Consider the following 14,256-nt stretch of genomic DNA (forward strand, 5'->3'; position numbering starts at 1 on the left):
TAGATTTAAAAAAAACAGTAAAAAGAGACAAGATGTTAAATAACGGCTAGAAAATTTTGACTTTTACCTATAACTAGATTAGGCCATAATTATTCACACACCACCATGAGCTCATTCATTCCTTTAAATTACAATATCTCAAGAGTTTGAAAAAAAATTATATAATTGCACTGCAGTTACCATTCCTTATTTAAAGTGTGTTAATTCTTTGTGCATAAGATCATTTAATCGAAAGGAATAATATTAAAAATTTAACTCACTGAGATTTAAAAGGGTAGGAAAGCATACACATTCCGGAGGAAACTCTGAGAAGTCATATATCAACCAAATGCAGAGGTCCAACACGACACAACAATATAATACCAATAACTGACACAAAACCATGATGCAAGAGAATAACAGCCATGAAATAACGAAGCAACTCTATGACACTGAAGAACACTGTAGATTTCCAAGCTTTCAGCAATATTTCATTGCTTCATTTGCCACAATCTGTTCCCACAATTTGTGGGGCAACAGTCGTCTGCTCAGTTTTAAGAGCAGACCTACACAGAGAAATGATCCATCCATTACAAACACCGAAGAACATGCACAAGACCTGAACCATGGGTACTTACCGTCAACCAATACCTGGATGTCCTAAAGCGACTCAGCCAGCCCATATTGCCTAATCTAGTGTGTTCTCGTACCACGGAATCATAAACAGGATCCTTTTTGTGATCGTCCTGACAGCTTACTTTAAGGGATATCTATAGGCTATGGGCAATTACTATACCCGCCAACAACCTCACCTTTCACATAGTGGACACTGAGAACAATCTAGTTTCTCCAAATATAACAGTGAAAATCGTCAGTTTGCATTCTGGTGTAACTCAAATGCCTCAAAAAGATGTCAAATACATTTACATGCCTTCACTTTCTATGCACCATAATTCTAATTTTACATATATACATATATATGTACATATATATACACTATATATACATATATATGTCGCATAAAACATTCTCCGAAGGGTTGATGGTACGGTCAAAATCATTCCCATTCTCGAATGACAAAAATGAAAGATCTACCAGTGCATACCAGGGCGAACCAAACGATGTGAAGTACCATTTTTTTCCTTTCAGTGTTTTGTTGTGTCTCTTGTTAACAGAGCCAGTATCTTTGTTAAAGGATGTTGTCTCGCATAACTTCTTTCTTAAATCTTGTCTGTAAACTAGGAGAAATGTCTTTCTGTGTAAACATATCTACTATGTTCGTTTGTGCCATCAGCTTTAATGTTATGTCCCAAAACCAGTTCTCACTACTTACCACTTGACAAGCTTTACAGGATAAATGAATAAAAGTTGAATCTTTACTAAGAGAAACTTACAGTAGCTCGTGTGATTAGATGCACAAGACTGAACGATTGAAATATGCAAACTAAACAGACAATAAAATGAGCAACCGTACAAACTTAACGAAAATTCAATATTTTTTACAAGTACAAAAGCAAAACGACAATCTGATTCTGGAAAAATATTGTCACAGGTGTAAAAGTTAATTTAGTCAAGGAACCCATAAACTGATATGCGTGAACACTAAGCTAGGCACAAGTGTCTGTCGTAATCTAATAATAAAACGAATAGCAATTTTAAGGAGCGTGAACCAATCAAGCAATTTTGTTCTCAAAGCCACTTAAGCAGGCCTATAGTTAACCTACTCAAACCAAGTGTAGTTTCCATCACAAAATTGCACTTCTTAAAACAGTACCTCAGTCTGGCCCACCCTGACTATGAGTAACGATGCTAATCCATCACATGGAATAGTAACACTTATTAAAGAAATAAAAAAGGAAGTATATCTCGTAACAACTATATATAAATATATATATCTGTTTTGCGAATACACACAACTTGGACACTGGATGAGGAGGCCACCTCTACCATACCTGGGAAGGGTTGGCATTCCCCGGCGTATGAGGTTCTTCGAGGTTGGGCAGCGGCAGGGAGTTGAGGAAGTTGTTCAGAGGAGTCTTTGGGAGGAAGACGGGGAGCAGGACTGGTATGGGAATGCAAGGAGAACCCCCTTCGGAGACCCTTAGGCCCTCCTAGAGTGAATCCGGAGACCGAACCTGCTCCCCGGAGTCAAGAAGCAGCAGTAGTAGGTATAGAGAAAATTAAAGGGCGAGAAAAAACAAAAACGAAACAAAAGACAAAAGAAACACACAGAAGAAAAAACAAGTGACTGATTCCTCCAGAGGAATGATTGATGAAATCAAACGAGCGAGCTTGACGCTCTCTTTTTGGGGAATCTGGGTACATAGCATGGAGGCTGGAAAGGAGAGCAGGTTAGTCCAGTGAAAAAAAAGGAACTCAAGCTATCTGTATGTATATGAGAGTAGGTTCTATTTACAAATCCATGCTTTGAAGTCATGGCTGACAAAGTAACTTCCAAGAGAGGAGTTCAAGTGACCAAGTAAATTAAAATTAACCCATAATCCTCAAATACAATTGCCCATTTGCAGGGACGGCATGATACAGTAAATAGGTTGGCAGCCTACAAGGGTTGTGCTTCCTTTCCAAAATTATTAAAAACTGCAAAAGAAGTTATAGAATAAAATACGTCTTATGTTAATGAAAGATAAATCAAGATCTCAGCATGAAAGCGAGGTGCTGCACCTCTTCTGAGCATATCGGAGACCATTCGATCTTCGGAGCATTTGCAGTAGGAAGTTGTAATGAATGAACAGAACTATAAAAATCAAATCATATCTCAGATGAGAGGTCGGAGCAAGCCAGTTGGGCTGAACACAGACACGAGACGCTAGCCATTTCTGGCAAATGTAATTTTTGTTAATATACTCAGCAATAATTTGAACTTCTGACAATTATATTTAATTAAAGGAAGTCACACACTTCACTGATTCTTTTGCCGAAAAATGGTGAGGTATGATCATATTCTATTTATGTACAGCAGTGTAGTCCTTTTCTCAACATATCTTGACATGTTCTCCAAATTCCCAATCATTTTCCCATTTATCAGCCATTTTTGCAAAATCATATAAAAACAATCTATAAAACCTGGTATTCACACTAGGCATTACTAAATGGCTTGACGTTATTGTTTATGAACAATGGAAAATTGAACTTCACCTTCGGCAGGACATGAAAGTCATATTTTCATATAGGTTCCCAGAATTCCCACAACGAACACTGATCTTACAACTGGTAATGTTTACAGTATTCTTAATAAACAGGGCCTATTTTCATAAGATTATATTTGAATGAGAAAATAGATTTCAAAGACATCTGAATGACATATAAAAGGTAAAGTATGACAAGTATGTGACTTCTTTTGAAGTGCCGTACCTATTCAACACCTTCTATTCTCGTGTCTCTGTTCAAAGCAGTAAAAAAAACAAAGTACAATTAGCTTAAATACAAAGAAAATAAAGGCAGTGCTTTCCTATGTTTTGGAACTGGATTTAATCATTTACAAATTGTTTTTGAGAAGCATGCAAGCGGAAAACCCAAGTTGAATGCACAAGATTTGATGAGACCGTGGAAATCAAGATTCCAGAAGAGTTAAACAGTTATAAGAATTAGGCAAAGGAGACAAATCAAAGGTACGGAGATATTAAGAATGACTAAGCCACAAAAATCGGGGAATTAAATCATGGAAACTCTTTATGAGCGCAGTAGAGTGGTAGGAGTGCTAAAATGGCTGACTACGAGGCGGTGGTGATAGACATCTACGAAGAGTTTCACTTGAGAGCACACGTAGGTCAGTGGTAGAAGCATGCACAGGTACTCGTTCAGTGCAAGTGGGGACATAAACAAAGATCATCCACAGGTAAGACTAGGATGCAGTGTCTTTCCTGAAAAACCTATGATTGTAAATGCCAACAGTGCCATCTGGGAATGGTATGGTTCTGTTGCAAAAAAAAGTTGGTATTGAAAAAAAAGTTGAGCTCTCAAACAAATTGAAGCAAATGTCATCAACTTCTTCAAGAACTAAACTTCCAAAATTTCCTCAGATTATCGTAGGTTTTTCATTTCATTTCTATTTTCTGGGACTTTCATCTACGGCAATTCACTGGTTAACAAGTATCCTCTACACTAATTCATCACTAATCCATACACACACTCACAATTAGGACGCCAAGCACACAGTGATAAACATTCTTCATTATTCTTGGAAACACGGATGACAGATTTCAAACATGAACGCCACATTTACAAAGCCAAAAACAAAAGGAAAACACATACAATCATATCTGACCTTAGATTGAGAGAATTCCTTTGTATATTGAATGTAAAACGCGTTTTTTCTTTTAAGAAATATTGGATATTTAGTCAGACGCTTTCATCTCATTTGGGTGAGAACAGTTGAAATAAAGTGAGGGGAGTTCCATTTTAAAGCAGTGTAGTATTTAAAAACAACATTTAAGTAAAAGTTAAAGCATCACTGCCAAATACTTTTCATCAATGACTCTCAACAATCAAGATATCTAAAATCGTGATTCAATCTGTTTGTGCTTGTTAAGCTGAAGATATTTACGTTACTGAATTGTTTGTGTGACAGTGACATTGAATTATCGAACCATTTTTATCTTTAAGGGTTCGGGGAATATCACAAAATGAACGGAATATTCACTAATTTCAAGAATCACATCAAGAGGTAATCCACGTGGAAAAAAACACAGTGGAAATAAATCTACGCCAAACAGAGGAAAGTTACAATCATGCAAACAGGACACAAAAGAAATAAGAACGGAAAATAAAAATAACATCCAAAAAAAAACATGAAACGTTAACAATTAATGAAAAAAATAGTTGACAGGGGACAAACAGTCCTTCAAAAATTATAGATGTAAAAATTTATAGACACAGACAGAGTAATACACGTTTGACACAGGCTACAAGTACCAGGTAATTTACTACTGAAGGGGTGTGTGTGTGTGTGTGTGTGTGTGTAAGCATAAATCTAATATATAAAGCAGAGGTTTACATAAACAAATAGTCTACAAGTACAAAAATATTTCAATAAGCAATTATTGCCCTAGGTTTTCAGTGAGACGGAAATTTTTTTCTGTGAAAAAATAAAACCACTAATTACCTATGCTTTTATTATTAACCAGCTTGTAGCCACCTACATTAAGATCTGTATGAAGAATTATTTTACAAATTTAAGGTTATGTTAAATGTAGTGAAATTTATACTGCTTATCCAGACAAGGGGTAAGCTATGGCTAAAATCAAAGAGTGTAAAGTAACTTCAAGGGGTCTCTCTCTCTCTCTCTCTCTCTCTCTCTCTCTCTCTCTCTCTCTCTCTCTCTCTCTCTCTCTCTCTCTCTCTCTCTCCCCGTTGGCATTTCATTTATTAAATTTATTATTCGAGAAGTAAGATTGGATTTCCCTACTTTCTTGTGACCTGTCTATTTATACATGGAAGAGATCTCAAGTATATAAGGCCCATTAAAACTATATTTCGGTGGACTAACTTCCACCCTTATCAACTACCTAATATGGGTGGGAGCCAGTCCACTGAAATAAAGCCCTTAGCTTTGAACCACAGTGTTTTAATGGGCCTTATATACTTGAGACGTATCCTGTTTTAACAGAAGAAATTATTTACATGGAAGAGGTATGTATTTGTTCTAATTAAATATATGAAAAGAAGATGGGGTTTCCAGTTCAAAACCTATCATGAAATGTGTTTACTGCCTGGTACTTTGTAAATACAGAAACGAAATAAAGGAAAAAAAAACAAGTAGTGCATAAAACATCAAAACGAAGGACAAAGAAGACGAAACAACAAAGATTACACACAAAGACCACTCCTTTCACACCAGTGCAGTCTGCAGTGACGAACATTTATACAAGCATACGCACGCCCAGATACACACACACACACATACACACACACGTACAAACGCCGACTTTTTTTTTTCGTTACAAGCAGTTATAGGAAACCTTACTCGATCTCACCTTTCGATCTCAAGGGCGGAGACGTCATGTGTCGAGGGGGACATTCCGAAGGAGGGCCCGCATAGGACAGTCTTGGGCGCCTGCTGACCTGAGACACTTCGCTCTGGATTTCCAAGGCTGACGGTCTGACGTCCATTTCCCCTGTAAGGATAAGCCTGGCTGACTGTTTTGATTGGCAAATAAACGGACAAAGTATTTTCCCTGTTAGGATAAGATTGATTTAATTGGCAAATAAGTGGACGAAGTATTTTCCTTGTTAGGATAAAATTGGCTGATTGATTTAATTACCAAATAAATGGGCAAGGTGTTTCCCTGTTGGGATAAGATTTACTGATTTAATTGGCAAAATAGTAGGCAAAGCATTTTCTCTGTTAGGATAAGATTGGCTGATTGATTTAATCACCAAATAAATGGGCAAAGTGTTTCACCTGTTGGGATAAGATTTACTGATTTAATTGGTAAATAAGTGGACAAAGTATTTCCTTGTTAGGATAAGATGGACTGATTGATTTAATTGGTAAATAGGTGGACAAAGTATTTTCCATGATAAGATAAGATTTAATGATTTAATTGGCAAATAAATGGGACAAAGTATTTTCTGTTAGGATAAGATTAACTGATTAATTGGCAAATAAGTGGACAAAGCATTTTCTTGTTGGGATAAAATTTACTATTTTAATTGATAAATAAGTGGAGAAAGTATGTTCCCTGTTGGGATAAGATTGACTAATTTAATTGGTAAATAAGTGGACAAAGTATTTTCCCTATTAGTATAAAATTGACTGAATGATTTCACTGGCAAATAAGTGGACAAAGTGTCTCCCCTCTTAGGATAAGATTAACTCATTAATTTAATAAGCAAAGGACAATGAGTTTATGAGCTTTATACAAATCATATTCTGGTAACTTCTTTTTTCCCTTATTTGCCAATTATCTTCTAACTCTGAATATCTCCCCAAACAATATTCATAAACTGCGCATCTGAGGATCAATGGTTAGATTTTCCAAAATGGTTACAGAAAGTGAATGCCCATGTAACATTAAATACAAGAATTTTACGATTGCAAATATTAAGTTTAACCAAAGTAATAAATGAAGTTGGTGCTAAAAGGAACAAGGCGTGAATCCGACCTCCAGCTTACTCAGAATGCGTTCAAGATTTTCCCCTATCGCATATGTTGCAAACATTATATTCGTAACCTTTAACATAAATTAAAAACGTCCTAAAACCTACGGGCATATAGAGCCTTGTTTCACCAACGAAAACTAAAATAAAAATACTATATTTTATTAGAAATAATTTTTCTTTACTGTTTAACATGCACATTAATTATTTTTTACATTTTCATTATAATAAATAAATCATAAATATCCTATCCTAAAATTCCTGTATCTTTAACTCTCAACGTCAAACGCCTTTATTAAACCTATTTAGGCTTTCCATAGACAATCCTAACCCCCAAAACAAGAACAACAAAGTAGTTTGAAGGCTTATTCCCCGAGTAAGCCAAAACGATGAGAGGCGAAAGGGGAAAAAGAATATACAAATATGGAAAATCACCTGACTTTTTAGCCGAGACCACTTCCTCCTTCAGTTGCTTGACCTGGTGGGCGAGATCTAGCAGCAGAGACCCTCGGCATTTGGCAGGTGGCAGAGACCAGCCGTGGACACGATCTCTGATAATCAGCTGGTACTGTTCGCTTCCTTCATCTGAAGTCTCTTGGTATAGCTAGGATAAGAAATGTCTAAGTAAAGGAGTACCTGGTGACTTTATTATTCGTATATTTAAAAAAAAAAATGAGAGAAATAAAATACGCTACATCTATTACCTCGCAAATCAAATCCTTACTTTAGTCAGGATGAAAGGTCGCATAAGGATGAAAAGAGGAGTCCTGTAGGATACCACGAAATCCAAGAAGTCCCACAAGGCGATACCTCCCTCTCCTCGGGCGTCCATATCTCGGAGGCAGTGGAGAACGCGGTGCCAGTCCTGTGAGAGGTGCTTCTCGAAGCATACCATCATCACTTTTAAACCTGATTCAACGATGGATAACAATTTGTTACTGTTAGCTTTGGCACAGGCTACTTATCAAGAACTGTCCTAAAATAATAACATATACAGTAGATTTATAGAGGTGTTACAGCCTTGAGCTTGAACAACCAACTTTAGAAAACTTAAAAATAACAAAACTGTAGAGCTGAAGTTTAGAATAGCAGAATTTCCAACAAAAATATGACATAAAAAGATGACAGAAAACCCCTGCTATCCCCTAAAGAGGTTCTGAAACGTGTGGTCTCACAAAGGATAGCTAAAGAATTGAGCATCTCCCGTAAAAAATATATTTTAAAAAGTTAGAAAAGGGACAATCAAAAAAGCACTGGAACGCCTGATCTGATCTCACCTAGAAAAGCAATCTTGAGTATCGTGGGTTTCACTTTCGGCAGAGTTTTCGGATCAATCTGCTGCTGAGACCACGACTGAGACCTGGGATCAGAGGCTGGCACTGTCCTGGCCTGTGGCCCATGAAGGGGCGCGATTTTGGCCAGAGGAGGGTTCATGGCATGCAGAATAACTGTCAGGGTGAAGCTGATATCTGCCTGTCGCATTCGAGGAGCATCTGGGAAAGATTGAAGACTTTGTACAGTTATTTGGGTATTGAAACTTTTTTACTTTCTTCATTTTCTTGTACTCATAAACCTCAGACCTCTGAAAGACTGGTCTATCATTCCTTAGAGGTTAAGACCAGCAGTCTTCCTTCTTTTTTCCGTTTCCTTCACTCTTCTTGTGCTTGTTTTCTTCAGGCCTATACTCAGTATTAACAAAGCTGGCCACGTACTGTCCATTTCTTGTTATTCATAGAGTACACACATTTATAATGGCTAAGTTATAACAGAGATTAACTTGACAAGACAAGACTTCATAAAACAGAATGTTTATAGTACTGAATGTAAATAAGATGAAAAATTTTGAGTCTATCAAATAAGTGTGACGGTAAAAAGTAAGTTGAGCACTTTTCCTAGTTCCTTGAAACTTAAGAGACCAATGTATCACTGGCAAAAGCGAAGAGAGCTGATTACCAGCTTTTGTTAAATCATTGCTTTCCTTATTTCCTTTTCATACACAATGGAGAGAACAATAATATTCCTCTTCACATCTTGGTATCTCCAAAAATTATTCTTTTGTATATTCCATACTCCCCTCACATCCCCCCCTTTTTTTTTTGCTAACTTCAATGTAGAAAAAAAAATGTGAGGAGACAAGGTAAGTACGACTTACCTTTCCGCCCGCACCCGACTCGCAGACACAGAGGCAGCAGAAGGTTCATGATCATATTCTCGGTCTTGTCTGAAGTCGGGAACAGAGAGGACCCACCACATATCTGCTCAAGGGAGTATGTCACCTGCAGGGGGTATGGTTCGAGAGAATTAATATGCGCATCATTAGTGCACAAATCACCCTTTTGGATGGGTGTTTGTTAGAAAAAATAGTACGCCACTATCTCACAGGGTTAGTTGTGCTCAATAAATGGCTAAATGTTAATTGTTCTGAGATTCCTAAGCCTATAATATAACTGAATAGATGAAGTCTATAGTGACTGAAGGGTCACTTCATTCCTTCATACACTGCCTTCATTTACCCTACACAGTATAGTGCCTTTACTCAAAGAAAATATTTTTATCAAGCTTTCTTGACCACTAGATGTTTCTAAAAATATTTTAGAAATATTAAATAACATTTTCTCCTATTTATGACTCATGACTGGTTACTTTACTGATTTTTCTACAAAAAAATCCTAATCTAAATCTGAAACCCCTTTAGTCTAACTTAATATACTTAAGGAAAAGTATCAGAGAAGAGTAGAATTTACACACAGTAAAACAAAAACAAAACCAAAGCAAAGCAATTTTCTTGTGAATGAATAAACATATGATACATTCTCCAGATGCTGTATAAGTACAGAAGCTAGATTTGATGCCAGAGAGAAAGAGAAAGTGCCATTTAGCTCGAGGCCAATCAGAGAGAAACCAAAGAGAGAGAGAGAGAGAGAGTGGAAATTTAGAAAATGCTCATAATTCCTGTAATCTCCAATTGCTGAAGCATTGTCAAGGAAAGAGACCTTACTTAAGAGAACCGTTTCGGCGTCCATGCAATCAACCATTCTATGGAAATAAAACTACGAAGAAGAATCTCTTTTAGAATGAAATAATGTCATGCTTGTCGTGGACTTCTAAAGAGTGTTCTGCAAATAGCTAAAAGATTATGACCTTGAGCAGGAGGACAGAAAAGTGGCAGAGAGCTGCTACAGAGGTGCGTGAACTGACTCGAATGAAAAAATAAAAAAGGTGCCATTCATTTAAATTATTTTTTAGAAGACTTGACTTTATGGTAACTAGCTGTAGCGCTCTTAAATTGCTAATCGAACTCACAGACATTTTCAAATATTTCGTGACTGAGAAAAGGGGGTTACTGAAAAGGTTAATTCCTAAGAAGATAATCAAGAAAAGTGCAGAGTAAACAAGTCATTTTTGTGGAACTTGCTCTGGCAAACTATGTACAGTCTAATCTACTGGATATCTAAAAAGTATAAAATTAACTCTAACCTTTTCAAGACATTCTACAACCGACCAAACCCCCAAGAAGATAATTCTCTGAGAACTTACAATAAGACTATAACTTATGGCTTGATTACTTACGCTAAACCAATATACAATTGTATCTCCTACACGAAATATGAGTTTTTATAGCCGTTCAAACAGTAAAGACCCTCGCACCTATTTCCCAGACAGGAAAGGAACGTCGAACTTCCAATATATGAATGAGTGCCACAAGAGTTAGTTTGAAGTAGAAGAGGATCACTCAATTGCAGATTTTTCCGTATAATCTCCCAGCCAGAATCTCTGACTGTGGCAGGAAGGCTTTATAATAAGTGTGAAATGATCATCAGTGTGTCCTTTCGAAAAAGTATAATGGTCACTGAATAGCATGAAATTCAGTGATTTTCTCTAAAAATCAATTTTGTACTACAAAAAAATTATAAAAAAAAATTATAAAGTGGCAAAATGGTATAAAGAGAAGCTACCTAATTACAGGGTAGGCAAAGTAAATATGAAATAAAAAAAAGTGGAATGTTTACTCGTCGACAGTATTAAAAATAAAATTTAAATTCTATAACGTGTTTATATTTTCCATGGTTGTGACATTGAGACGGCATGTCTACCCAAATCTAACTTGCCCACTGTGATTAAACCGTCAACTTATTTTAAGTAATAAAAACTTAATTTCAATAAGGAACTGCTTAAATGCTCCGGGGCTTTAAATATTAAAATTAGGATCGATAGTTCGGATAAACGCGAGTTTGAAAAATGCTGATACCATCTTGAAACACTTAAGAATGATAAAAAATGAAAGTCTGCCCTGACTTCCAAATAACCTGAAGTAAAAGCAAATCGACCTTAACCTAAATATTTGTGTGTGTAAATAATGTAGAGAATCAAACAAAAACTTCTTTCAGTTTTCTTATGAAGATGGAAAAAGAAACCCACAAGGTTATTGAGTATAACTTGTTTACTCGTAAGTATTTACATAGTACATATATTTGCTAACACTCAAGTACTTTCATGCCCTATCTGTGACAGATAGGGCCTGAAAGAACTCGAGTGTTAACAAAAATGCTATGTAAATACTTACAAGTAAACAAGTTATACTCAATAATCTTGTGGGTTTCTTTTTCCAATGTAGAAAATCTACGCCAGTCTTAACAAGCGTCAAAATACTTGCTTTATCTCAAGCTAAAATTACTGTATATTATTTCATTTATTGATGATAGTAGATAATGATTGTTTCGTTAAATTAAAAGTAACCTTGTATTATACAGATATTGTTCAGCGAAAAAGATGAAAGTGAGCTCTATGTACAAAATCAAAGACAGTTATGCAGTATGAAACTTTAAAACAAAATTGTTTTGCATACAGGAGTAAAAACTTGAAGTGTATGTTAATGTTGAGGCAAGAGTGTATACTAAACCTTTCTCAAGAGACCAGGATCTCTGTGAAAGAAAAATGACCGTATATTTATGCAGGAAACTTGTCCGAAATTATGGAGTAGAAATGGATGAGTTTCTCATGGAGGGGCCTACTGACACCAATTAAAGACATCTGGACATATTCCAACAATTACCAGCATCGTGTAAAAGCTACTAATAGAACCTATATTTGTCCTAAAATTTCAAGATGCCTAGTTGGTACTTCGTAAGAGGGTTAAGGTACAAACTCAACAGCAAATCTGTGATCATTTCATATCAAGTAATAGCAACACGGATAAATAAATACTTTAAAGGTTTAACCTACAGCAAGTCTGCCTCTTAAGCAAATGCCATCAGGCACGACCCTTGGATAATAGAAAGATTAACCATTTATAAGACTAAAAATGAGATTGAATTTACGAAAGGAAAATGATTAGCGTCACCTAATGCTTCTGAATTTCAAATTTCAAGCAACAACCCTGCAAACAATCTATATCAGACACCTTAATTTGGAAATAATTCAGCCCCAATCAAGACTTGAATTTGATTTAAAAGCTTATATTGTAATATGTAGTTTTGCTAGGCCCTTGTATGTTTTTATTAATGCTCGCCAGATTTTCTAAACTATCAAATTTATCATGTGCAATATTAACAGCAGTGTGATGATTACCATCTTGAAAGCAAAACCTGTTTATCCTTGAAGTTTCTGTTTAAAAAATTGCTTAGAGTAATAGCGCCCTGGGTTTAGAAGATATTGGTTGGCAAAAGGAAATGTGAATTGTTAAATTCTATGGAAATCCGAGTTGCAGAAGACAAATAAACTGTATTTTGTGATACCGGATGATACCCTTATGATTTGTCAAACAATTACATTACCGTTTCAAAAAATTTGTTGTTCGTTGTTGTTGTTATTGTTACACTAGCCCTGCAATAATTAATTTAGAAGGATTACTGTTACACTAGCCCTGCAATCATTAATTTAAAAGGGTGTCCTCTAAGTATATTTCAACATATGCCGTCAGAAGCCCTTACAGTGACAACTGAAATCTGTCCATATATGGAAAATGAAATGAATAGGTAGGAAGAGTATAAGCTCATAAACCAAACTATCACTGAATAAGAAGACTAAAGTTTATGCTTTCGAAATTGTTTTGCATAACCAGTAACTAATTTTTTTTTTTTTTTACATCTCTGTCAGCAGACTAAGTACCATTAGAAAAACTTTGCATAATTGTAGATATCTGACGTTGGGCCACAAATATGTAATAACTAAAATAATGTTCCATTGTTATATATTACCTATAATACTAAATATCATAACCATTGATTACCCTTGGAATGAAGAAAGTGGTATCATCAAAGATTTTCTATTTAGAAAATTAGAAATTGAACACTGGGCTGAATAGGAGGAGTCTTATTGTTGTGAATCTTGTTTCTTCCACGTCAAATACATGTGAATATTTCTTATTGTCACAGAGGTTGCTTGTCATGGCAAAGATCACATAGTATGCTCTTGATATATTTAAGATGCAAATTATATATATGAATAATTTGATCACAAAATATATAAAACATGATGCTATGTATAAATAAAGGTGATACCACGGAGGAAAATGAAAAGACAAAGATTGCCAAGATCTTTTGGTCTACAGCAGTAAAGGATCATGTAGACCAAAAGATCTTGGCAATTCTCGTCGTTTTCTTTTTCCTCCGAGGCCTCATATATATATATATATATATATATATATATATATATATATATCTATATATATATATATATATATATATATATATATCTATACATATATATATAATTCCTATTGGAGTCAATGGCATTTTTCACGGGTCAAATCTTCCATCCAGACTTCGAATCAGTCTATACTTCTTTTCTCTTCAGGTAAGCATCTCAGGAATAAGGAAAAATTATTCGCATTTCTTTCCATATACTCATTACAAAATGACATACACTGCTTTTATTAATATGTACGAACTTTCGCAGCAACGCCACAAATCTCAAACGACGTCATTGGGATGCTGAGTTCCTGTCGATCTGCGGGTCTCATCGTCTCGCTGGTGGTCTGTGCAGCAGCAAAGGCATTCCTGGCGCTCCGGAGGACACACCCTATGCCGCGGCTTACAGCAAAGGGCACGGGCAAGGGCATCATTCCCGCCTCTGGCCATTAGTCATGACTTGCTTCGCTGTTGGTAGTTGTGAGTGGTTTCGGCTATTTGGCCCCGGTTTGGCCTGTTTCTCTTGTTC

The 14,256-nt window shown here is 35.9% G+C and overlaps 1 protein-coding gene across 1 annotated transcript in view; it reads right to left on the reverse strand.

Annotated features, from left to right (window-relative positions):
• LOC135216070 (protein unc-80 homolog) overlaps nucleotides 1-14,256 on the reverse strand; it is a 185,941-nt gene that overhangs the window by 23,512 nt on the left and 148,173 nt on the right. The window contains exons 66-71 of the mRNA XM_064251065.1: nucleotides 9,251-9,374; nucleotides 8,376-8,591; nucleotides 7,823-8,007; nucleotides 7,534-7,702; nucleotides 5,973-6,113; nucleotides 1,932-2,114 (exon numbers count right to left, since the gene is read on the reverse strand). Of these exons, the coding sequence (XP_064107135.1) occupies nucleotides 1,932-2,114; nucleotides 5,973-6,113; nucleotides 7,534-7,702; nucleotides 7,823-8,007; nucleotides 8,376-8,591; nucleotides 9,251-9,374 (1,018 nt within the window). The remainder of the gene's footprint in view (nucleotides 1-1,931; nucleotides 2,115-5,972; nucleotides 6,114-7,533; nucleotides 7,703-7,822; nucleotides 8,008-8,375; nucleotides 8,592-9,250; nucleotides 9,375-14,256) is intronic.

The sequence above is a fragment of the Macrobrachium nipponense genome, chromosome 6 (genome assembly GCF_015104395.2).
Source record: "Macrobrachium nipponense isolate FS-2020 chromosome 6, ASM1510439v2, whole genome shotgun sequence".
NCBI classification, from domain to species: Eukaryota; Metazoa; Arthropoda; class Malacostraca; order Decapoda; family Palaemonidae; genus Macrobrachium; species Macrobrachium nipponense.